Source organism: Chlorocebus sabaeus, chromosome 28 (assembly GCF_047675955.1).
Source record: "Chlorocebus sabaeus isolate Y175 chromosome 28, mChlSab1.0.hap1, whole genome shotgun sequence".
In the NCBI taxonomy this organism is placed as follows: Eukaryota; Metazoa; Chordata; class Mammalia; order Primates; family Cercopithecidae; genus Chlorocebus; species Chlorocebus sabaeus.
In genome coordinates, this window is record NC_132931.1 from 4775696 (window position 1) to 4802338 (window position 26643).

General features: G+C 40.0%; 1 protein-coding gene across 4 annotated transcripts in view; it reads right to left on the reverse strand.

Moving 5' to 3' along the window:
- Positions 1 to 26643, reverse strand: part of AUTS2 (activator of transcription and developmental regulator AUTS2) — a 1206381-nt gene that overhangs the window by 871269 nt on the left and 308469 nt on the right. For all 4 annotated transcript variants that reach the window (XM_073012671.1, XM_073012673.1, XM_073012672.1 and 1 more), the window contains exon 2: positions 26403 to 26615. In XM_073012671.1, the coding sequence (XP_072868772.1) occupies positions 26403 to 26615 (213 nt within the window). The remainder of the gene's footprint in view (positions 1 to 26402; positions 26616 to 26643) is intronic.

Consider the following 26643-nt stretch of genomic DNA (forward strand, 5'->3'; position numbering starts at 1 on the left):
TACAACTTGAAGTTTAATAATAATAAATAAATTTAAAAAAAAAAAAAAGAAAATGAAAATACCACAGATCAGAATATTTGGGGTGCCACTAAAGTAATAGTTGGGGGTAAATTTATAGCATCAAAAGGCTATATTAGAAGAGAAGAAAGATCTTAAATCAACAACCTCAGCTTCCACTTTTAAAAACTAGAAAAACAAGCAAAGTAAAACCAAAGTAAGCAGAAAGAAGGAAATCAATGAAATATAAAACAACAAAGAAAAATCAATGACAACAAAGCTGGTTTTTCAAGAAGGTCAATAAAATTAATAAACTCCCAGTCATACTGATACGACAGAGAGAGAACAAGGGAGGAAAGGAGGCTACCAATAGATATAGAATTGCCATAGATTCTATAGATACAAAAGGATAATGAAGGAATATTATACGAACTTTATGCCAATAAATTCAACCACTTAGATAAGATGAAAAAAAAAAACCCTTGAAAAGACATAAATTACTAAAGCTGACTCAAGAAGAAATGGATAACATAAATAGTTCAATATTTAGTAAAGAACATGAATATTTAACTTAAAGCCTTTCCACAGAAAGAAAACTCTAGGCCTAGATGGATTCACTGACAAATTCTACCTATCATTTAAGAAAGGAATAACAGACCGGGCCTGGTGGCTCACGCCTGTAATCCCAACACTTTGGGAGATCGAGGCAGGCGGATCACCTGATGGCGGGAGTTTGAGATCAGCCTGACCAACATGGAGAAACCCCATCTCTACTAAAAACACAAAATTAGCTGGGCGTGGTGGCGCATGCCTATAATCCCAGCTACTCGGGAGGCTGAGGCAGGAGAATCGCTTGAACCCGGGAGGCAGACGTTGCAGTGAGGCGAGTTTGCGCCATTGCACTCCAGCCTGGGCAACAACAGCAAAACTCTGTCTCAAAAAAAAAAAAAAAAAAAAGGAAAGAAAAGAAAAGAAAAAGGAAATAACAATTCTATGCAAACTCTTCTAAGAAACTGAGGAAAAGGGAGTATTTCCCTACCTTTCCTATGAGGCCAGCATCACTCTGATAATAAAACCAGACAAACAGATCAAAAGAAAACTACAGACCAATTTTTACTCATGAACACAGGTGTAAAAATTCTTTAAAACATTTTTAACAAATCAAATCCAACAATCTATTTAAAAGTTAATATATCATGACTAAGTAGAGTTTACCAAGGAATGCATTTTGGTTTCACATTTAAAAACCAATGCATTTTGGTTTCACATTTAAAAACCAATCAATGTATTACTATACTAATAAACAAAAAAAGAAAAATCATATTATCATCTTGATAGACAAGAAAAGGTGTTTGACAAAATATAACATGCATTCTTGATTAAAATTCTGACAAACTTAAAATGGAACATTCTCCGCCTAATAAAGGGCACTATGAAAAATGTATAGTTAAGCTCAGAATTAATGGCAAAAGATTCTGGTCTTTCCCCCTAAAATCGGGAACAGGGCAGGAGTGTTCAGTCTTATCTCTTCTATTAAACATGATCCTGTAAGTTCTTGACAGAGAAATCAGACAAGAAGAAGAAAGAGAAGATACCCAGATTAGGAGGAAAGAAATAAACTGCTTCTATTCACTAAAAATATGATCATCCACATAGAAAATCCAATAAGATCTACAAAAAAACTACTGGAACTAATAAGTGAATTTAGCAAGGTTGCAGAATGCAAGTGAATATACAAAAATCAGTGAATTTCTACATATTGATAGTGAACTGGAAACTAGAGTTAAAAAATACCACCATTTAATACTGCATCAAAAATATGAAACACATAGGAATAAATCTGACAAAATATGTGAAAGGCTTATATACTGAAAACTACAAAATATTGCTGAAGGAAATAAGTAAGACCTAAATAGAGAGACAGACTTTATTTGAGAGTTGAAAACTCAGTATTTTAAACTGTCAATTCTCCCCAAATTGATCTATACAATCAATATAATCTCAACCAACATCGTGGCCAGAGTCTTTATAGAACCTGACAAGCTGATTCTAAAAGTCATATGCTAGTGAAAAGAATCTTAAAAGGCCAAAACTATGTAACATTATCTCACTTCAAAACTTACTATAAAGCACACTACAGTAATAAAGACAGTATAGTACTGGCATAAAGATAGACAAATAGATCAAAGGAACAGAATAGAGAGTATAGAAATAAACTCACACATATATGGACAATCGATTATTTACAAAAGTACAAAGGCAATGCAAACGCGGAGAATGGACAGCTTTTTCAAAAACGGCTTCAGAAAAACTGAACATCCATATGCAAAAGAAATTAACTTTAATCTTTACCTCCCACCATATTCAAAACTTAACTCGAAATGAAACAGGCACAGTCTACTTCATGTCAAGTATACCTTTGGAAAAGAAATGGAAGAAATAAGCCAACTAGTCACAGGGTTGATTCAGGCAAATGCATAACATGGACCAATGCATACCAATCTGTGGTAACTGATAGTGTAACAACTGGTTAAGCACTTTCAAGCACGTTAATGTATTCTTTAAAAATATAAAAATTCACTTCATTCCTTTTTTGAACAGTATCAACATTAGTTCCCCTTTACTATAAGAATAAGAAACCAACACTAGAGGAAAGGGAATATACAGAAAATATTCAAAATGGTGTACTAAATCAACTGAGAGATAATATACTGCCTCCTCATGCTTCCAGTAACCTTTCCCACGCTACGTCAACAAGCCTGAAGTTACTCAGGCCATATTCTAAAATAATGAATACACTCTATAAGTAAATGATCTTCATTAAGAAGTGTCGAAATGTGTAAGGAGAGAAGCATTCTTTCTGGTGTATAGCCTAAGAAAGCAATTCACCCTTACAATCTTAAATTAAATTGAGAGTTTCTGAGTTGGCTACAACCAAAAATCACCCTGAGAAGTGAAAACAGCACGGATCACATAGAAGCAAGAAATGTGGTTTTTCTTCTCACATTTATGCTTACTGTACGTATCAATACCACATACCAGGGCCCATACAGTAAAAGTGCTAAAAAAGCAGCAAAGCTTAAATAAGCCATTTCTAAAGTCTTAGAAGAGATTTTAGTGAAGTCAATCATGTGCTACCTGTTTTACCAGATAAAACAACATCTTCCTTAAATACAGTCAAAGAAAGGATCAGCCTATGCTAGGTGAGCAGTAATGCAAACAGATTTGAATTTGCCCCAATAAACCTCTTAAGGAGTAGAAAGAGGACAGCGCTAGTTGGTAATAAGTTTATATGTAACCACATGGCCTGGCTTAGCCAGCCTTTCACAGACTGTGTACATAAAATCAAAAAGCCAAAGATGACGCAGTTTGATGTGTGAGAATTTTACAAATGCAAAGTAGCCTACTGAGGGCAGCTCAAACATCCCTGAGATTAGTCAACATTTACTAATTTTTTTCTTTTCTTTCTGTTTTTTTTGAGACGGAGTTTCGCTCTTGTTGCCCAGGCTTGAGTGCAATGGCGCAATCTCAGCTCACTGCAACCTCTGTCTCCCGTGTTCAAGCAATTCTCCCACCTTAGCCTCCCAAATAGCTGGGATTACAGGCATGTGCCACCATGCCCGGTTAATTTTGTATTTTTAGTAGAGATGGGGTTTCTCCATGTTGGTCAGGCTGGTCTCAAACTCCTGCCCTCAGGTGATCCGCCTGCCTCGGCCTCCCAAAGTGCTGGGGTTACAGGCATGAGTCATCACACCTGGCTTTTTATTTATTTTTTTTAAAGACAGAGTCTCGCTCTGTTGCCCAGGCTACAGTACGGTGGTGTGATCTCGGTTCACTGCAACCTCTGACTCAGGGGTTCAAGCAATTCTCCTGCCTCAGCCTCCCGTGTAGCTGGTATTATAGGCACACACCACCACACCTGGCTAATTTTTGTATTTTTAGTAGAGATGGGGGTTTCACCATGTTGGCCAGGCTAGTCTCAAACTCCTGACCTCAGGTGATCTGCCTCCTAAACTGCTGGAATAACAGGCATGAGCCACCACACTCGGCCAATATTTACTAATCTTAACAGCATCTGTGAGATCCAGAATGGTTTTCATTAATGTCCAGTTTTCTCCTTCTATTTCCCACCGTGATGTTTTTTGTTTCATTTAACTTTTCTACTTGTCCTGGTTATTACGGTTAAAAAACAAAACAAAAAAACTTCAAGTCTAAATACTAAAACCAGAAGACATACATTTCTCCAGACAATCCCAATTCATTCTAATTTGGAAATTTTGTCCTTCATTTCAGGAAGAAATGTTTACAATTCATACATCTCTCTTAGTCAATCCAACAAGAAAGTCAGGAAAAATACATAGGCATTTATTTTGATTAGGAAAAATTCTCACATTAACAATAAGAAAACAAACCACACACAACTCTCCATCTCTGATGCCAAAGCCAGAGGGAGACCTTAATGGTGGCAGCTCATAAATTCTAGCCCAAGATCACAAATACAGCTGTAAGGAAACCCTCCCAAGAAAAATACATGGCATCATAAAAACCACGAGGGAGATGAGTGAAAAATTAAGCATGTATCTATCATTCACCAACTTTTCCAAGAGTATTTTTTTACAGTTTATTTACTTTAAACTGTCCCAAAGTAATTAACCTAGAGGTGAAGCCCTGGAAAATAGGGACCATCTCATATTCCTCTGATGTCTCTCAGGTTTAAAACACAGAGAATGCACGTAAAACATGTACTGAATAAAGAGAGCCACCTGGAAGAGGGCAAGGAGTCCTACACAAGAACCATTTCACGCCAATGTTCAGCAGTCTAGGAAGAAAATACTGTATCTTATCAATTTCATTCAGTCTATATAAATAGGGCATAGGGAAGGATTTTCAAAAGCCAGAAGAATCAACACATATGCCTCACAATTTACTTACTGAAAAACTGAAAAGCAGGCCAGGTACGGTGGCTTACACCTGTAATCCAAGCACTTTGGGAAGCCATGGCAGGTGGATTCTCTGGGATCAGGAGTTTGAGACAAGCCTGGGAAACATAGGAAAACCCTGCCTCTACAAAAAATACAAAAACAGCCAAGCATGGTGGTGCATACCTGTAGTACAAGCTACTTAGGGGGCTGAAACGGGAGGATCGCTTGAGCCTGGGAGGTTCAGATTGCAGTGAGATTGTACCACTGCACTTCAACCTGAGTGACAAAGCAAGATCCCTCTCTAAAAAAAAAAAAAAAGAAAATAAAGAAAAATAAAGAGGAAGGAAGGAGGGAAGGAGGGAAGAAGGCAGGGAGGGAGGGAAGGAGGGAAGGAGGGAGGGAAGCGGGCGGGGGGAAGGAAGAGGGCTGGCTGGCTAAGCCAAAAATGAATACATCTAGGAACATGGGTTAGTGGTTAAAAATGATAATAATAATTTCATTATATTCTGTCACCATGAATTATCCATAAGAATCAAATTTCTGTAATTTCAATGTAAAAGATCTAAAGTTACAATCCTCAGATCACCACCAATAGGCATGCACCCCCCCGCCCCCTGCAAACAAAAATGATACACTATCTCATATTAATCACTTCCCAGCAAAAGGCAACTGTAAAAAATTGTATACATGAGGCCACTCCATTTAGGTTTTTCAATCTAATGTACTCACTGGGATCTACAGTAGTCTAATAACCATGTGCACAGCATAATTTTACCGAAGTGAGTCATAACCACAAAGCAGAAACTCTTGAGGTGTTGTTCTTTGTATGTATCACATACTTCTGTTCTGGTTTATCTAAAATATTAATATTATCAAAGTCCAGGTAGTTCCTAGTTTTTAATATCTACTTTTTCCCCACTTTTAAGGAAAAGGGAATTTTAAGTACTCCAGCATGTATAACATCTTCACAGTGTTAGAAGAATACAACATCTGCATTCTGGTACAGTCACAGAAACTGGGGGTCAAAGAGCAGCAATAACTTGGTTAAGGACAAAGTGCCAGCAGCAAGGCAGAAACTGTAACCCAAGAATCCGGATTCCCAGTCTCTTTCTCCTCAACAAAATACATGTTCATACACCCTAAGCAATACAACAGCAAACACTGCTATCTTCTTCACTGAATATATTTACAATAAAACTGCCCCCTTCCTTCTAACTAGCTACAGTGTCTGTGATCTCTCTTAAGGGATCCAATGAATTCAAAGTCGTGGCCATAAAACAATGTGAGGACATCTTTGTCTTCTTCAGTCTGCCAACATGTAACACCTAGTTAGGAGAAATGATCTTATAGTCTGAATGAAGATCCCCATAACTGCTGAAAGAGGAACCTAAACAGATTTTCTTATATCAATATCAACAGCCACACGTTGTATCCACAGTACCAACACAATACTTTATACAGTCTAAAAACCACAAAGGAAAAAAGTGTAGAAGGGGTCTGAGTAATGTAAAAGTGTTCAATATATTTTTTCCATTGTTTCCCCCCTCTGAATCATAACCCAATCAATTTTATACCTTGTCTCCTCTGGCTGCCATGAACTACGTCGACATATATGAGAATAGTTAATGACCCAAGCTACAAGAATGTAAGAGAAAAGTATTCGTTACCTCAATCTTTTCATCCACAGCTGTATTTCTACCCCCAAGAGCAGCCTTTCAGAAAGAATGTGGAAATGGACAGGAATATAAAGATTTTTCTTAAATTACTGCTTCATTCTGCTAAAATAGTTTGCCTATGCCCTAAAAAATATTGTTTAAAAAAAGCTTCTCAAAAAGGAAGGCGGAAGCTCCAACAAGTAAAAGATTCTAGTATTAAAATCCTAGGATCCCAGCTGTAGGTGCTGTTTCTTACAATCATTATGATTATCCTTGCTTTGTGCCTTGACTCCTAGAGACAAAATATGGACTAATTATGCCAGGGGAGCTATAATACTGTGGTTACCTCAAATAAACCTTTTAGCACACTTGTGGTCACTTTTTAAGGCAGTTTTTTAAAAAATAAGCCAATATAAATCACATCTCAAAATCTTCACAAGGTCTACACAATTTACTGGTAACAGAAATGCCTTTGTATCAGTAAAAGTCTTCATTTCAGTATTAATTTAGCAGAATGACAAGGTTCAGATCATGTCTAGTTTTTCTTGCTTTGAAAGCCTAAGCATTAATTCACACATAAGCCAAGTTATCTCATAACAATGAAGAGACTCCAAAGGGTTCAGTATAGGCAATTCTTGACTTACAACTCTGAGGGCTGAAAATTATTTCCAGTAACAAAAGGCTTCCATAATTCCCAATGGCCACACCAATACAAGTGTCTAGCAACTACCATTATGAAAAAAAATTGATCTTTTAAAAGTTTTTGGACTAAATCACTAAAATTTGCAGTAATCTTTTGTAAAAGGCTGGTCCTCTAAAACTCATTTTCCTTTCCCTGTGTCACATTAAATTCTAACAAACTGAACATTTTGTTAGTTTAAAAATGTGTCCTTGGGGCCAGGCACAGTGACTCACACCTGTAATCCCAGCACTTTGGGAGGCTGAGGCAGGTAGATCACGGGGTCAGGAGATCAAGACCATCCTGGCCAACATAGTGAAACCCCATCTCTACTTAAAATACAAAAATTAGCCGGGTGTGATGGCAGGCACCTGTAGTCCCAGCTACTCAGGAGGCTTAGGCAGAAGAATTGTTTGAACTCAGGAGGCAGAGGTTGCAGTGAGCCAAGATCGTACCACTGCACTCCAGCCTGGGCAACAGAATGAGACTCCGTCTCAAAAACAAAACAAAACAAAACAAACAAACAAACAAACAAACACAGGTGTCCTTGGAAATGAAGACCATTATTCTAAGTGAAGTGACTCAGGAATGTAAAACCAAATACCCTATGTTCTCACTTACAAGGGGAAGCTAAGCTATGGGTACGCAAAGGCATACAGAGTATAATATATACTCTGTATATATTAGTATAATAGACTCTGGAGACTCAGAAGTGGGCAAAGTGAGAGGGGAGTGATGGACAAAAAATAACATGTTGTAACTACTACAATATGTAGTTACAACCTACATTACTAGGTGATGGGTGCACTAAAATCTCAGATTTCACCACTATCCAATTCACCCATGTTAACAAAAAACCAGCAGTCCCCTTAAAGGTATAGGGGATCCCTTTCAAGAGCTGTTACTCTAAGAGGTAATATAGTCCATTTCTGATTCAGTAGGACTACATTTCTCACATGTAACTAAGAGCAGATTCACTGAAGGCAAAAAAAAAAATTCAGATTTGTGGCAGTGGGTGGAGGAAGACATTATAGAAAATACATTAAGTCTGATGTGACAGGGGCACTGGGATTAGGAAGCACAAAAAAAAAAAAAAAGGGGAATGCTCTGAAAGGCTTTTAAATGTGTGGGCACCAGCATGGAAAACATAGTGAGTCCCCCATCTCTTAAAAAAAAAGAAAGAAAAAAAAAAGCAATTAGCCAGGTGTGGTGATACATGCCTTTAGTCCCAGCTACTTGGGAGGCTGAGGCAGAAGGATGTTTTGAACCCATGAGGTGGAGGCTGCAGTGAGCTATGATCACACCACTACACTCCAGCCTGGGCAAGAGAGTGAGATCTTCTTTAAAACAAAACAAAACAAAACAAAACAAAACAAAACAAAAAAATGTGTGGGCTTCTATACCATATAAAGAAAGTTAAAGATTAACCTATAAGTAAAGTCAATGAAAACTCTTGAAACAAATGACATGATTCAATTTGCATGCTGTCAAGAACATATTAATGCAGGAATCTGAAGAGCAGAACTTAACAGTGGCAAGATTAGAGGCTGAGAAGTCAGATGAGAAGCTAGTCATCACACCTCCAAGAGAAACAGAACCTGAACTACTGCACTGGCAGGAAGGATAGAACACAGTGAAGAGAGAGGGACAGATGAGAAATACATAGGACAAAAATCTACAGGATGTAGGAATGGGGGGATGAAGGGAAGATGAGTTTGACTTCCAGGTTTCTAGTATGAACAGATTTATGGCTTGAATGCTTAGCAGATGGTGCACACACTAAGGAAGGAAATTGAGGAGGAAGAGCAATTTTGGGACCACCATTATAGATTTCAATGTGAGACATGCTGAGTTTGAAATGTTTGTGGATGATCTAGGCAGCAAAACTCTGATAAGGAGCTGAGTTTATGAATCTAGAAGTTGAGAAGGTAGGTCTGGGTTAAACATTTAAATGGAAGCTGTATACAACTAAGATAATTTAATATACGAGGAGAATGTAACTTCCACCAGGGCAGATGTCTTCATTATTTTGTTCCCTAATATAGCACCCAAAATTATGTCTGTCCATAGCAGTACATGACCAATAAATATTTAATGAATGAATGTCAAGGGACAGTGAGTAGTATCCTTGGAGAAGTGAATGTTACTGAATAAACAGCATTTCAAGAAATTCACTGGGAAACTACCATTTGTAACACTTTCTAACAAACAGGATTTCCAAAAACAAAAAAGCAGTTTATAAATTATCTTTTGGGAAAAAATAACTTGACAGTAAATTAGAAACAGCTCTATAATCTACTCCTGAGATAACTTAATTGTTCAATCTCCCATCAGTATTCTCACTATATAAATCTGAAGTTTAAATTTTTACTCAAAGGGCCGGGCACGGTGGCTCATGCCTGTAATCCCAGCACCTTGGGAGGCCAAGGCAAGATAATTGCTTGAGCTCAAGAGTTCAAGACCAGCCTGGGCACCACGGCAAAACCCCATCTCTTATCAAAAAAATTAGCTAGGTGTGGTGGTGTGAGCCTATAGTCCCAGCTACTCAGGAGGCTGAGATGGGAGGATCACTTGAGCCCAGGAGGCAGAGGTTACAGTGAGCCAAGATCACACCACTGCACTCCAGCCTTGGTGACAGAGTGATACACCGTCTCAATAAATAAATAAATAAACAAACAATTTATATTCAAATTCTGAAGCTCTACTTGCATCAAAAATAATCTACTTCCAAGAAAACAGAAATGATAGGAAATGAAAGATATTTCTATTTAGCATAAACAGTTCCACCTCTAGACAGAAACATAAGCCTTTCCTGTACTAAGAGTTCCAAGAGTAAGTCGTTTCAAATGGGTCAGTGTCCACAAGCAAAACCATTTCTAGAAAATACACCTATTTTCTTGGTCCATGCAGTTTGAGAGCCACTGAGATTTTAATAATCTGTAAATATTAAGCATAAAACCAATGGGCCAGATAATTCCCAGTAAATTGCACCTGAGTGAAAAATGTGCGAATCTTAGTTTAAGCCTTTATTTTTAAAAATAAGCACCCAAGAAAACTGATAAACAAAATACTATTTCCAACATCTGCCGATGCTTTCAGTACAATAACATATTTTTCTCAAAAGTTAAAAGGGCAGAAGGGAGGTCAACAAAAATGGCACAGTAAGAAAGAAACAATTTTAAAGAACTTTAATATGTATCTCTGAAGGTATTCACTCTCTAGGAGATGGTCAACCTTGTCTCCCTTTCAACTGCATTAAATCCGCCAGTCTCAGCCTCACTTGTTGCTAAGAGCTCTTCATGAACTCTTTACAATAGGTGGGTCAGAATGGATCTAGCAAGCCATAAACACATCATGGGCAGAGTTATCATTAAACATGTCCTCCCTGTTACGTCAGAGTTTCTTGTATAAGGTTTGCACACAAAGGATGCTTAGTTGATGTTTGCCGAATGAGCAAATATGTGGGAAATGAATTAATTGAGCCACTTTAAAAGGAAATAAACTGTTTTCTAAGATCAAAACATTTCAAACCGAGGGCATGTGGGACAATTATTTTTCAGTGAAAAGACATGCTATTCATGCAATGATACTAAAGAGTTTGTACTCATGGTAAAAAAGTAGAGCCCCACACAAATATTTGCATGTAAAAGAGTACTCAGTAAATTCCACCTCACTCCCACCAACTTTCCTCTCTGTCCTTCTGCTTGTCTAGTCTCTTTTGGATTACCTCTAAAAAAAAATGGAAGGCTATGGTTTCCCTAGGTCAGCTTTTCTGGGCTGCACTAGCAATTCCACCATCCTGACAGGCTAGGACACTGGGAAGACAAACTGCTGATACATTCCATGGGAGAAGAGCAGACACAGCCCACCCAGGGGGCAGGGGTTTCTTGGGATAAATTCTTGCTTGGTGTGCAGCATGCGCTCATCATTATCTTATTTTACATTGCATATCCCCAGAGAGAGAAGACAATGGTCATATTGTATTGGGGTCTGATGTGTGTGTGTGTGTGTGCGCGCGTGTGTGTGTGTTTGTAGTCAATTAAAGTTGGAATGTAACAGGAGTGTGGAACTAGCAATGTCATCCATTGGAAAAATTATTATTCAAACCTTCAACCACTCAACTTTAATTATTAAGTGCCACCTTCTGTGTGCCAGGCAATGTGCTACGAACACTGTGGTGGAGGTGATACCTCTCCTCAGGAGAGCCTGGAGTGCAGCAGAAGATGCAGACATAAGGAAGGACATAGGAAGAAAAATCTATAATTATAAACGTGGTGTTAGGAAGTTAAAAAGGTGAGTGCAAAACACAAAGGACAAATGGCAGGTCCTGAGTTAAACCATATGGTTGAGAAAAGCCCCTATCAAAGATGAATTTCATTACAAGCCTAAAGGACTAGAAGGATCTCATCATTCAAAAAACAGAGGGGGAACCACTTCATCTAAAGAGGACAGCATAAGGTGCCCAGGGTACAAAGGAACTTGGCATGTGGGAGGGAATGGAAGAAGGTCGGGAGCTGGAGCCAGTAAGCAAGGGGAGCATGAGATGAAGCTAAAGAAACAGGGCACTGGATAAGTGGGCACTGTAGATGATGGGAGTCTGATTTTCAATTTGAATACCCTGAGAAGCAACTGAGAGGATTTATTTGTGGGAATAATATGATCAAATGTGTATTTGTAAAAGATCACTCTGGCTAGCATATGGAGAAAAGACTGGAAAGAGACATGAATGGAAACTATAAATATGAGAGGGGTATCCTCGAGTAAAGGATAGCAGTGGTTTTAAGGGTGTTGTTTCCTACATGTGACATAAGCCTAGGCCCCTTGCTGTGTCACACAGTGAGGTCCTCAAGGAGCTCAACATTTCGGTGGAAAGAAGAACGTGTATACATCCAACTCAAAACAGAGTATGGTATGAAAAAGGCCAAAAGTGAATTACAGAGTGACTGTATATCCCAGTTTTTCAGGAAGTCCTGATTTATGCTTATTGTTCCAAGATAATTATTAATGGTGCCCCCTTTCATTCTCAGTAATGTCCTAGATTAGGTGATAAATTCTGAGGTCACCCTTGTTATAAACAAAGGATCATGAGAGTTGGGAAGACAATGCAATTACTTATAAGGGAAAAGATCATAAAAACTTCAAGGAAGAAGTGGGTCTGAACTAGTCACTGGAAGACAAATATGACAAAGAAGAATATTCTAAACAAAGAAAATAGCCTAAGCACAGGCCCAGGAATGTGGAGAAAGCACAGGGTTCATCCAAATAACAGTTGTAGTTACAGCTTGGTGTTTACAGAGAGCAGAAGAGGCAACTGGGAAGGTACATTGCAGCAGAATTAGTCAGGGCTTAAAATGTCCTATATTAAGAGGCTTCAATCTTATTTAGATGGCTGTGGATGGTCACTGAAACTTTTTTAACCAGAGTACAATAGCAATGACCTAAATAATGCTGCACTAATCTAGAGATGATAAATCTAAATGTTTAGTGAAAAGAACCAGTATGGTAAAAAGAACAAGGAAACAGGAAGCAAAGGCATTTTGTGACTCTGAGAGCAGATCTAAGTGATTTCCCATGCACTCCTGGCTGAGTCAAGAAGCAAGCAAAAGACACTGGGTGGAAGGAGAGAGTAAAATGAAAGCCAAAGAGTTGAAGGCAGGCTCAAGGACAGAGATGAAAGAAGTATGGGTCTGCTCAGTTAGAAAGGGGGCAGAGAAGAGCAGGGGCAGAATGACCATGAAAACGGCTTTTAAACTCCATATTCTTTCCTTCCAATACTGTACTATGTCAATTTGTCTCCTTAGTCTATCTGGAGCACCATTGGGGCAGCCCTAATATACTCTCTAGATGGTCCCAGTGATGGCAGCAGCAGCCCATCTGGAGTGGCCGCTGCCAAGACACTGGCTGCAGCCAGGGCTGTATGCTTCAAGGAACTCACTGGGGCCAGGAAAAGGCAGGAGCCCCACCCTCTACTGAGTTGGCAGAGTGAGAGATTCATGTTCCTGGGCACACATGCAGCTGCCCAGCTGTGGCTCCAGACATCCCTGAGCTCTCAGGGGCCTGGGGAAGTGCCTCTGCCCCAGCAGTCTCAGAAGTACCTACTCTCGCTACCTGGCTTCTCCCCATACCTGAAGCCCACTCTGATTTCAGAGGAAAATTAAGGCTAAGCCTGAGTGCTGTCACAATCTGGCCAGGCATGCATGCACTCAGGTGGCACTGACACGCCACCCCCTGACACCTCAGCACCCCCTCCAGATTCTGGGTACCCATGAGCATAGGAGGGAGGCGAAGGTAGGATTGAAGGTGGCTCAGCGTGGGCCTAAGGGTGTCCCTTGGCATCAACAGCCTGAGTGCCATGGATGGCATGTTGATGGTGGAAGGCAGACAGGTTTCAGGGCAGAAAGGGACAGGTCCCCAGTGAAATCCCACCTTCAAGCCAGGGACAACCTGAAGCCACCCAGTTCCAGGTGAAGTCTGCCACCCAGAGTGAAGACTTCATTGATGACCATTCAGCCAATCGGATGGTACTTTTTTCAGGCCTGCCCATGGACCAATCAACACGTACTTCCTCCCTTCTAAGCACATAAAAACCCGAGACTCAGTCAGGCTCACACGGACATCGGACTACCAGCTGCAGAAAGGAGTTACCACTGCGGGTCTCCTCTCCAGTGAGAGGAGAGGAGGACACTTGTAGGGATGACCTGTCTGTGGAAAGGAGTTACCCACTTGAGGTCTCCTGGGAGCTGTTCTGTGGATCAAATAAAGCTCCTTTCCACCTTGCTCACACTCCAGTTGTCTGCTGTACCTCATTCTTACTAGACATGGGATAAGAACTCAAGACCTGTTGAATGGCGGCACTGATGAGCTGTAACACAGACAGGGCTGAAACACACTTTTCTCCCTGCTCGCCACGTTGCAGTTAACAAGGAGAGAAGAGCTGCGGCCCTTTGGGGAGCCCAGACCTAGGGGCTCCCTGAGCCAGGGCTGTGACACCCTCTTTGGGGCTCTGTGGTTCCTGGCGTCTCCAAGCTTCTGAGTGCCACCTTGTTGCCCTCATTCAGACAGGGGTGCCCACAGTGGCAGTCGCATGTAGTGCATCTTGTCCAGCCACAGCCTCGCATGGAGCCAGCAACTGTTCCGGTGCCTGGGGCTGCCCACCCTGCTGCAGCAGCAGGCATGTCTGGCTGTGCGCAGCGGCCATACCCCAAGCTCACTCACTGATACGGTTTGGCTATGGCCCCACCCAAATCTCATCTTGAATTGTAACTCCCACAATTCCCACATGTCGTGGGAGGAACCTGGAGGGAGGTAATTGAATCATGGGGGTCCTCCCCATGCTGTTCTTGTGATAGTGGGTAACTCTCATGAGATCTGATGGTTTTAAAAACAGGAGGTTCAGGCCAGGCGCAGTGGCTCACACCTGGAATCCCAGCACTTTGCAAGGCCGAGGCAGGTGGATCACAAGGTCAGGAGTTCAAGACCAGCCTGGTCAACATAGTGAAACCCCGTATCTACTAAAAATACAAACATTAGCTGGGTGTGGTGGCAGGTGCCTGTACCCAGCTACTTGGTGGCTGAGGCAAGAGAATCGCTTAAACCAGGAGGCAGAGGTTGCAGTGAGCCGAGATCACACCACTGCACTCCAGCCTGGGTGACACAGCAAGACTGTCTCAAAGAAATAAAAAATAATAAAATAAAAACAGGTGTTTCCCCGGCACAAGCGCTCTCTCTGTTTGCCTGCCACCTATGTAAGATGTGACCTGCTCCTCACTGCTTTCTGCCATGATTGTGAGGCCTCCCCAGCCACGTGGAAGTGTAAGTCCATTAAACCTCTTTTTTTGTAAATTGCCCAGCCTCGGCTACGTGTTTATTGGCAGCATGAAAAAGGACTAATACACTCACCCACACACCCCTTGCCACTCTACGCCTGGCTCGCCCTTGGCAGGTGTGGGATCCAGGCCAGTAGCATGAGCCAAGTGCAGCCTGCTGGGCCAACTGGGCAGAACAAGCCCAGTGAGCATGAGCAATACTCAGGCAGAAGGTACACCTGCCACAGAGGATTCCAGCTGGCAAGGTGACATTCCAAGGATCCCATGACACCAATACATTCCCCTTAAAAAATATCCATAGAATCACATCCCCTCGACACCTTTCCCTATCTTCCCTACTGCCATGTTTATCTGAGAAATACAGATTCAGAATTAAGTAGAGAGAGGCAGGGGACAGGTAATGATAAATTATGCAAGTGGGCTGCTGAAGTTTCACAAAGTACCATTCAACCTTCCAGCAGTGCACACCAGGCCCATTACCACCCAGCTTTGTATTTCAAAGCAACTGCTTTTCTCATCATCATCATTATTTCTTAGGGAAATGTGATGATAGTGTTTTTTAAAATCAAAAGTCATTATTAATAATCTTTCTCATATGATAATTTCATTAGCAACTATTCAGTAGATTATTTTGCACTAATCTCCAGGGAAATAGCATTCTTGGCCTCATAGCAATATATAAAAAAACGAATGCTACCTACTGTTGACATATCTCAGGCAATTGGTAAATCCTAAGAATAGGTTTTGCTACTTAAACAAAACTTCTTATGAGAATTTTTATTCTGCTGGGCTTTAGAAAGGAAAATATTTCTTTTTGAATTTGTGGAATCAAAACCGTAAATTCTATTATATTTTTATTAAACTGAAGCTTTGCTGGTAATGAAGAAAATAACAAACAGTCTTTAGTCTCCATTGATAAGGGCAATATTTTCAGATTTCTTTCACACTCGACCCCCAGCACCAAATATTGCCAATTTTTGTAATTTGAAGAGTTCAAAAAATGTATAAACCTTAAGAACTCATCATCATTGTCTACAGAAGGCAAAAAAAAACAAGAAATTAGAACTTAAAAAAGTGAAAAATAAAAAATTCCGGTTAGCATCTTTATAAACAGCTATTATTTGAGTGAGCCAGTGGGCCTAAGGAGAGAATACTAGAATACAATTATTATATCAGGTCCATCTTAGTAAACACCTAGAAAAAGTAGCTATTTTGAAAACACCATTTTTTTGTAATAATAATGTCTACATCACCTGGTAGAAACATTTCTTTCTTGCCAATACATTTTGGAAGATAATTCAATTAGTAAATGTACAGAACAAAAATATGATCCAATCATTGACAAAATTAATTTCCACAGATGTGTTTTTACAATTTTAAGATTCTTCCCAAGTTTTGCTAACAATATTGCAATTTTTAATTGAAAATAAAAAATAAGTACAGTTTATTTAAAAATATAGCACTTGCAGCACCTGTACTGGAGTCACCGAGGGAATTCTAGTTCCTTGTTGCCACACCCTGATCCCCACCCAAGGGACTATGCCAAGGTGATTACCTGGGAATCTGCATGTTAACAAAAGATCCACAGTTGCTCTGACATAGGGGTCCAAAGATCTCCCTTTGAGATACATTATTATGTATGTTCCCTACTCAGAAAATGTAGTGAATTGCTATTCTATCTAATTATAGCCAATCTCAGCCTCTCAGAACCATCACCAGCAATTAGGACCTGTCCAGGTTTGTACTACATGATTTCAAGATGTATGACACAAGCACTTCCTGAGCAAACGCAGGTGCAAACAGTGATTACAGAATGACCTGCTACATCAGCATCACTGCAGGCAGGCACATAGGAGAAGTGGCAGCTTCTGCAGAGCTGTGATCAATGAATGCAGGTACAATGTTCTAGAAGGCCACATGGCACAGCTCATCAGGCCTCCTGAGAGACATCAGGTGGGCCCCCACAGGACTTGCCCACATTTATGAGCTATTTTGGTTTCTGCTCCTGTGTGTGTCTCTGTGAGCACTAGTGTGAGGATGCACACCCCTAGGTGTAAAAAGCCCCAGAGTTAATAACAAAGTAATATCTGCCTGATACAAAATCATCAACACTTGCATCAATAGGCAATGCTCCAGAGTTCATTTAGAATACCAAGACAGGTTCTTTTAAACATCATTAGGACCCAGCAGCAACTCAAATGCATTAAAACAGCAGGGTTCCTGTGGCAAAGCAGGTCTAATGGGACTGAGGGTTAAGTACAGCAAGGGATATGTCTCCTCACCCCAAGCCTTGGGGGGTCACTAAGAGCAAAGAGCGATAGTTGTCAAAGCGTATAATTCAGCATGGTTTTGTCCCAGACAGTGTTCACTGAAACGTTCAAGGGAAAGCTTTAAAAATGCAGTAATACTGCATCTATATTCATATTTAATTAAGAAGAGAGTTAACAGCACTTCCAAGAGGGAGGTCATTCCTTGTTCAGCACAAGATTTCTGTGCAAAGCTATGGGCAATAAAACAATTCAACATATAAACATTTACAAAAGCTACCATTTCAGTAATGCTACTAATGCTTTAGCAAACAACTCTGAAGATAAGAAACAAATCACAATCCTGCAGCTGAGGGCAGCCATAAGAGAATCAAGATCATCAAGCACTGTCAAAGTTCAATAAAATCCACCCTCTCTCTTCGTTCTTTCTTGTTTGCTTCCAGGCTCCAACTGCCTTCAACAGAGTTGTATCACATGAGAAGGTTTACAAGAAACAATGTTATATGTAAGAACTTGAATATAACACAGTTGGCCCTCTGTATCCATGGATCCAACCAATGGCAGATCAAAAATGTGGTTAGGCCTACAACAGTCACTTATATACTGGATATGTGCAGGCTTTTTTTCTTGTAATTATTGCCTAAACAATGCAATATAATAATGAATTGCATAGTTTTTACATTGTATTAGGTATTATAAATAATTTAGAGATGATTTAAAGTTTGTGAGAGGATGTGCGCTGGTTACATAAAAATACTATAACATTTTATATAAGGAACTTGATCATCCACAGCTTTTAGTATCCATGAGGAGTCCTGGAAAGAATCCTCCTTGGATACCGAGGGAAAAATGTATCCTAAGTTTCAAGAGAACAAATAAACATTTACTCCTGCATAGTAACTATATGAAGAGCTAAAGGAAGAAAGGAGGATGAAGTCCTACAATAAACTCACACAGAACACTGTAAGATGTCAACAGATTTCACATAAGAACCTCACACAGTTGTATACATTTAAAGAGAACCACACAAGGTAAGACACGAGCAGGCAGCTGGGATCGCCAAGCATTCTCCTAGGTTGGTTTCCAGGCAAATAAGTGTATTTTTTTTTTTTTTTTTTTTTTGGAGACAGGGTTTTGCTCTGTTGCCAAGGCTGGGGTGCAGTGGTGTGAACATAGCTCACTGCAGCCTTAACTTCCTGGGCCCTCATAATCCTCCCACTTCAGCATCCCAAGAAACTGGAACCACAGGCATGCATCACCACGCCCAGCTATTTTTTTATTTCTCTAGAGACAAGGTCTCATCATATTGCCCAGGCTGGTCTTGAATTCCTGTGCTCAAAGTAATCCTCCCACCTTAGCCTCCCAAAGTGCTGAGATTACAGGCATGAACCACAGCACCCGTCCCAATAACTGTACGTTTGACCCTTTGGGCAAGGTGTGACAATCAGCTTTGCCTATTTGTATACATAACTGAATCTCCAAATGCACCTTTGGATTTTACAGTCTTAGAAAATGAATTACAAATTGGGCATGAAGACATCCAACAGTTCTCAAGTAACATTTATCACACAGAATTGCCTGCGCCTGCCTGTCTTAAAGCCCACCCACAATTTCATTTTCAATTAACAGCTCCTCGAAAGGCAGTAATGAAAGCAGTTGCTAAAGAGCATTCAGATGTCACCGAAAGACTGCAAACCCAAACTGTAAATAGCACATTGTGAGTCGCCTGTCACCACCATCAACTCCCACGGGAATCACGCAGCATGTGGCTATCACAACCATCTGCTCAGCTCCCCACCACCACTATTGCAAACCACACAGTCACCCATCTCCTCCCACTTCCCACTCATTACCTGTCATGTACAGACTTGTGTGGATACAGGATTGCTGTGAACAGAGATTAGAATGCAGAACATACAGAGGCTTATTTCATGTTCTGTAGCTGAGATCTGGCCACATGCAGATAACTTTATATCACCACAAAAGGGAAAAATGTAAAATTTAATCATCACAAAAATGCACAGTTTTAAATAAAGAAAGGGATTTCTATCCTACCCTCATCAACTACCAAAAGTACACTGGCTAGGCCTTATTAAAAGAAAGATGTGTTCCCTCGTTCTTCAATCACTAACATTGTAGAAATTTATGGGAGCCACAGTTGAAAATCACTCCTATCGCTTTATCTTTCTTAACTCCTCTAACAATATATGGGATTCAAATGGCCCTTAATAAAGTTCTGCAGGCACACATACACATATAAAATTTTCTTACTTTGGGAAACATAAAAGGTCACTGTTTTATGGAACAACTCCTATAGGAATCAGGATCACCCAAGCTGAATTACTGCCCATTCTTTTCATTGCAGTTCCTTTACCCATTCAGCTTATTTTCTCTCTGCAGGTTTTATTTTATGAGGTGGTAGTTACTGTGCTGTCTTGGTTAATTTAGGGTGTCGACTTGACTGGATTAAAGAATACCTAGAGAACTGGTAAAGCATTATCTTTGGGTGTGTCTGTGAGGGTATTTCCAGAGGAGATGGGCATGTTGAGTCTGAGTGAACTAAGTGGGGAAGGATCTGCCCTCCATGTGGGCAGGCACATGCAATCAGCCGGGGGTCCAGATAAAACAAAAACAGAGGAAAGGCGAAATGGTCTCTCTCTCTCCTGGAGCTGGGATATAATTTCCTGCCCTTGGCCGGGCGCGGTGACTCACGCCTGTAATTCCAACACTTTGGGAGGCCGAGGTCAGTGGATCACAAGGTCAGGAGATCGAGACCATCCTGGCTAACATGGTGCAACCCCATCTCTACTAAAAATACAAAAAATTAGCCAGGCGTGGTGGCGGGCTCCTGTAGTCCCAGCTACTCGGGAGGCTGAGGCAGGAGAATGGCGGGAACCTGGGAGGCAGAGCCTGCAGCGAGCTGAGATTGCACCACTGCACTCCAGCCTGGGCGACAGAGCGAGACTCCATCTCAAAAAAATAAAAAATAAAAAATAATATCCTGTCCTTGGTCATCAAAACTCTAGGCTCTCTAGGCTTTGGATTCGAGGACTACCCCAGTCTCAGGCCTTCAGACTTGGTCTGAGTCATATTGTGAATCCCAGGGTCTCCAGCTTGCAGAGGGCCTGTTATGGGACCTCTCAGCCCCCATAATCATGTGAACAAGTTCCCCAAATGAATCCCCTCTTATCTCTCTACTATCTATCTACATATATAATCTGTTGGTACTTGCTCTCCAGAGAATCCTAATACATGTGCTATGTCCTTTCTATAGTCAATTTTTACTAAATTTTTATTTAAAATTACAAATGTCATTTAGGATAAAATTATTACTGGCCATAACATTCCAAAGATGTATCTCACTGAAGTTAACTGATGTTTACACTCACTATTCCCAACATTCAGGGCTCATAGCAACGAAGTCGAGTCAAAAGACACAAAATGAAAAATTCCAATAAACCTGTTTCCAAATGCTCAAGATAAAAACAAAAACAAAACATCTTTCATATAACTCATTATTATATTAGTGTCGGGGTTACCAATCCCAGTTACAAACCAATACTTCCAATATAATACATGAATAATTCCTGAACAGAGACAAGCCTAGATTGGGGTTCCTCAATTACCTGATGTTAAAACTAGCATCTTATTCTTATTCAAGTCAATCAAGATTCCAAGAGAGATCATAAGCCAATCTTTTATTCTCTCCATCTTTCCTTATGGTTTTTCTTATTTCTGTATTTTAGGCAAGGGGAATAAGTAGTATGCAACTTAAATTAATAAAAGGGAAAAACATATAAAGAATTTTATTTGATATCTTAGATTGTAACCTTCACATGACTACACAATTTTTCGAAAGCAAATGAAATCCCAATTAACATGTTAAACTTGAAATTTTGAAGTAAGAGGTAAAAATGGTTTAACTGACATTTCTTAATACTAGTTCAAGGTACCAGCAGACATCTAACTATTATAACAAAAGTATGTATGAAAGAGCACATAGCAAAGTTTATGTCTTTTCATTATGACAGTAAAATCCCAAATTACATTAGTGTCTCAAATGCTCTGATTTCCAGAAACTGGTAGGCTCTGGAGTCAAGCTGGATAAATACCTGTGTGATTTTTGGCCTAGATTTCCATCAAAAACTAATTAGCAGATCTTCAGAAATGAGACTTGAACTGGATCTGTTTAATCAAAGTTTTCCATTATAAATCCTCCTTTGCAAGTTAATTTCTACTAGTAACAAATTTGACAGAAAGCTCCTCAGACAACAGGAGTAAGTCTAAGTCGTGCTGAAATAAGGGACCAGCCTCTGGTAGCAAACACTCTCAACAGGAAAGACCATGGGCTGGGATAGACCGTTCCATCAGGACAGGTGGAAAGAGCGGGTGGCCCAGTCACCTGGGCTCTTAGTCTACAGCACTACTATCACTTACTCCAAGGAAGACCAATGTGAAATGTCAATACACGAAGCAGATGCAACCACCATGCAGAGTTCTAGTAATCTATCTAATTTTAAACACCTGGCACTGGGATGGATCCCTCTTCTTCCTAGAAAGCAGTAGACACTTTTGGTGTCTACAGTTTCCAATGTCAACTATAAATCTCCCACCATACTAGATTTTCAGAGAGAACAGCAAATTTTTACTCCTAACAAGAAATACCTACCCAGATTAACTAGTATAAAGATTTCAAACCACATAAGGCATTCCCACATAAGCCATCCTTACCAACAAGGTTAGAGTCTACCAATAGGATCCTGAAATATTCACAAATTCCTCCACTTTCCTCTAAAATGATGTTCTTCTTTGACTAAAGCAATCTCAACAGGTTGCCTCTTTCTTTAGGAAATTCTGCCCTAAGATGAATGGCTTTTTGGCACCTAAAATTCAGTGAAGGAGGGAGACCACAGGATTTATTTTGATGATTCATCTTGGTGTCTGTTAGAAGAGTTCATATAACCTAAAAATGCCTTCTAGCTCACTAAGCATATATCCTCTGGCTCAGTTCATACTACAGAGAAAGGACAAACTAATGGACTAAATGGAGATTTAGAAATCCAGTCAGAGCCAAATCTAAGAGTTCTCCGAATGCTCATCAACTTTTCATCATTGGTACTCTATTTTTAAAACCCTTTTGCTCTCTCTGTGTGTTTTAAACTACAAAGTCCTAAATTTTTAAAGAATTCCCCATGGTCTAGAAGTTAGACATATTGAAACTAAACTCAATGCCCTAGGAAGGGTTAAGTTTTCCCAAAGTGCTTCTCAGGAAGTTATAATTTGGCTTATCGGTTTAGCAATACGTGACTTCCTTGTGTTCCTCAGTGGTTTCATTGTGACTTAGTCCCTCAATTAGAGAATAAAGCTCCTTAAGGAGAGGACCTCTGCAGCCTCTTTTGCTTTTCCCACCCCCATATCTCCATCGAGGAAAAAAAAAGTACCATGTCCTTGTAAGTAAATGATAAAACTTTTTATATACCATGTCTAAGTGCTTACATCATGAACAAGTAGTTCATTTACAGAGGTCAGAAAGACATGCTCTATTTTGTATAAGAGTTGTATAAGAGGTAACTTATTCATTTCTTCATAATTTTTAACCCCTTTGGGAAGTAAGAAGAGTATTCAAATTTCTCCTATCAAAAGGTGCAACCATTTGCCAAGACAGGTGCCACCTCAGCATCTTCTAAGGCAGTATGTATTTACACTTAAAAACATAATCCAACAAATAAGTGTCAGTTTAAAAGCTTTCTTTTGGCAGTATGGAACAACATCACAAGAACTTGGGTTTTATAGCCAGGCAAGTGAAGGAATAAGCAGTTTGGTTTTAGAACTACATATCTTTCCTAAAAAGTATTATAATTGCACTCTCAGAGTAAAAAGATTAGTTGCCTTCAACGGAGTCTCAGAAAAAAAAAATCCTATTATTTCCTCTCTACTAAGGAGTAACATCTTCCCATAATTACAGGAAAGCTATGCATTAAGTTGTCTGCTCAGGAAGTACCATTTCCTAATAAGATGCAAACCTAATTCACTCTCACCAAGTCAGAAATAAAGGCTAAGTTCTCGCCTCTTCCCTATTTCATCTGTAGTTCTCAAGAACAGGCACTAAATGACAATCCATTAATGCAGAAATGCTCCCCAAAGCTCACTCTCATCTCAAGGTCCCCTCCCAGCTAAGATGGTCAGATTCAGTTTCTTTACCTGATAAGAGGCAAAGGCAGGCAATAAAGTAATTGTGATATTTACAGGCATCTAGGATGATAGGAAAGCAATCACAAGTATTCTTCAGACAAGCTTTTTGAACATCTACTGTGGTCATTAAACACTCATGTGTCACTCTTTACCAATGATCACATAACAGATGGCATTTGTCTGGGCTACACACAATGGACCACTCCCCTCCCTCCCACTACAAAATGCATCCTACACCTCTCCTTTAAATGTCTTCCTATTACATGAAAACAAAATTTTAAAGAAAAAAAAACATTAAAAATAAATGTCTTCACAGAGCCTATCAGTTACAGATTGACTCCAAAACAGCATTACCTTCAGACCTACAGACTCCTTTACAGACCTCTACAACACTGTATTTGTGTTATTCATAAATTTTAAAAACTATGGGACCCAGAGGGAGGAGCCTAAGAAACATTCAAGTCCAAGCCCTTCATTTTCCAGATGGGCAGTTACCAGACAGTGACTTGTTTGGGATTTCATAATAGCACAAGTGATTCTAAGAATATTAAAAATGAGAAGTATTATGGCCTTATCTCAATTATCACCTTCTGCATTCCTTCTTACCAGAAATATAACAATTGATTGGATAGCATATTTTGGCATCAACACTAAAGATAAGAAAATAGTCCTTGTTTTTAAAAGTTTTACATAGGGCCAAAGATACAATTCATGCTTTCCTTCTCCATGACTCATAAAGAGTCAAAATATTTGCTTTTCTAAATATGTTACCTAAAACAAAGATAGCTTTGATTTCAAATACCATTAGTACCAGAAAGTTGGTCATTAAGACCAAAAGCTACTCAAATTTAAGATGCTTAAGTCCTAGTCTTCTTTTCCGATCATAAAACTCTGTCACCAGAGGACCCTGAAAGTCTTGAAGAAGTAGAAAGAAATAGAAAGAATAATTTTGAGGACACAAAATAGAAAAGTCAGATCATGTCTAGAATAAAAAGATTCAAGGACGAAGATCCGCAGCTTGGTGTTAACTCAGAATAAGAAGCCTTCCTTCTTACCTCGCTGGGAGGGGGGCCCTGAGGGAGAGGGGGGTGGTTACACTGCAATCTCTTTCCACTGAGATTAATTACTTTTCTCACGTATCTCACACAGAGAGGCATAAATTAGGAGTCACAAATACCACAGGAACATCACCTTTTATAGAACTTAGGCTTTTCTCCCTCTCCCCAACTCCCTATCGGGAAAAAAAATAAATAAAACTTCATCCAAATATGGAAAACAGAGCAAGCCACGGAACTAGAGATATCTGAGTCTAAACCCCGGCTCCTTCCCTCATTGCCAAGGCCTCAGACAAGTCACTTTATCTCTTTGAGCCCTAGTTTCCACAGCTGTTAAGTAACCATGATATTACCTACTAGTCAGGGTTGTTGTACAAATTATAGGTTATACTACAAAAACTCCCTCACTGAATGGAGCATGGTATGCATTAGGTGAATGTTAATCATTACTATTATAACTCCAGTCTGGCGTTTCAGGACACAAGTGTACCTTTAGAAACACTGCGCTGGTTGTCAGATTTAGGGTATTACCTTGGAAGCCTTCTGGGTCCATCTGAAACCCATCACCCCAGATGTTTTACCAGGATTATATCCTTCACTATGTATGAGGCAGAATTCTGACACCACACTGCCCACTACATCCTATCGAGGCTTTCGATCTTTCCAATCTTTTAACTAAAAGCCATCACCCAAATACACTCTTGATTCTTTGTAAGAGTGACTTCCAAGCAGGCTGTTTTCAAACAGGAAACTTCCTAAAACTACAAATGTCATTAGGTCCTGAAGAATGGCCAGAAATTTGGGTTTAGTAGCCCTCATTATATTATTCTAAAGATCTGTGAGGTTTGGGAACCATTGTTTGGTTTGATCCCAGATCTCCCTGCCTCTGCAGAGAAACACCTGCAAACCAAAAATTACCTGTTCCACTTCTAATTAGCAGCACCTGCTCTGTAAACCACAATTCCTTCCTCTGCTTTCTTCAGTAATAGTCAATCCTACCCAATGGTCCTGCCAAAAACTAAATAAAACACACCCAGGACACAGGTAACTAACTTGACAGGCACTGAAGCCTCTGGATTTGTGCAGAAAAACTGCTATAAACAGCTTCATATCTCATTATTAATCCATCTCATGTGGGGATTTCCACAGGCAGAAAGGCTTCCCAAATGCCAAGAGCTATACTTTCTTGTGGATCATTGAAACCTAATTATTAACAGGCCAGTAAGCCTCACTATCAGACGTTCATACAATCAACAGATCACAAAGACAGTCTTGAATTATAGCCTATGGAGAACAACTAAGACACCAAAAGGCAAATTCATTTATTTGCCATTGCCTTCCCAGATGCCACAATATCTGAGCTTCCCCAGAAAATATAAATCTTAGCAAGGCACTTCTCACACACAGGCAATCATTTTAGCACCTTAGAACCATGAGATGCACAATGTACGTGATGAAATCTACCTGTTCCATTTATCCTAATTGCAAAGACATCTCCCCTACAAGCCAATCCATCTTGACAACTATTAAGACCGGTCTGCCCTAAATACCAGTACCACTAGTATCAAGCTTTGTTGCACAAAGCATATCTGATTGAAAGAGCACCATGCTGAAGTTTCAAATCCCCATAAAAAGCACTGAGATTGGGTTTTAGATTCTTTTAAAAGCACGCACACAGCTTTGTTGGACAACCACTTAAGCATCCCACCAAGGGTATCTTCTCCACCTGTTACAAAGAACCACAGTGGAGGAAGCACCTAAGGAAAGAATTTTGCGGCCACAGTAAAGAGCGAACCCAAGCTTCCTCACCTGTCTGAGTGCCTTCGGCATTTTCTTTCTCTTCCCAAGGTGCTGGCAGAGATTGCGGTCATTTTCTCGATCTGAGCTGTAGTGGTGTGGGTGGCTGAGTCTGCTCTTCTTTGAATGAAAGGACAAGCCATTGGTAAGTGCTTCTCGTTTCTTCTTGGTCAGGGGCGTCTGGCGTTTCTCCACACGTTCCTGAGGCTTAAGTGCTACATCTTTCTGTAGGAAAGAAGAGAAGGAAAGGGAA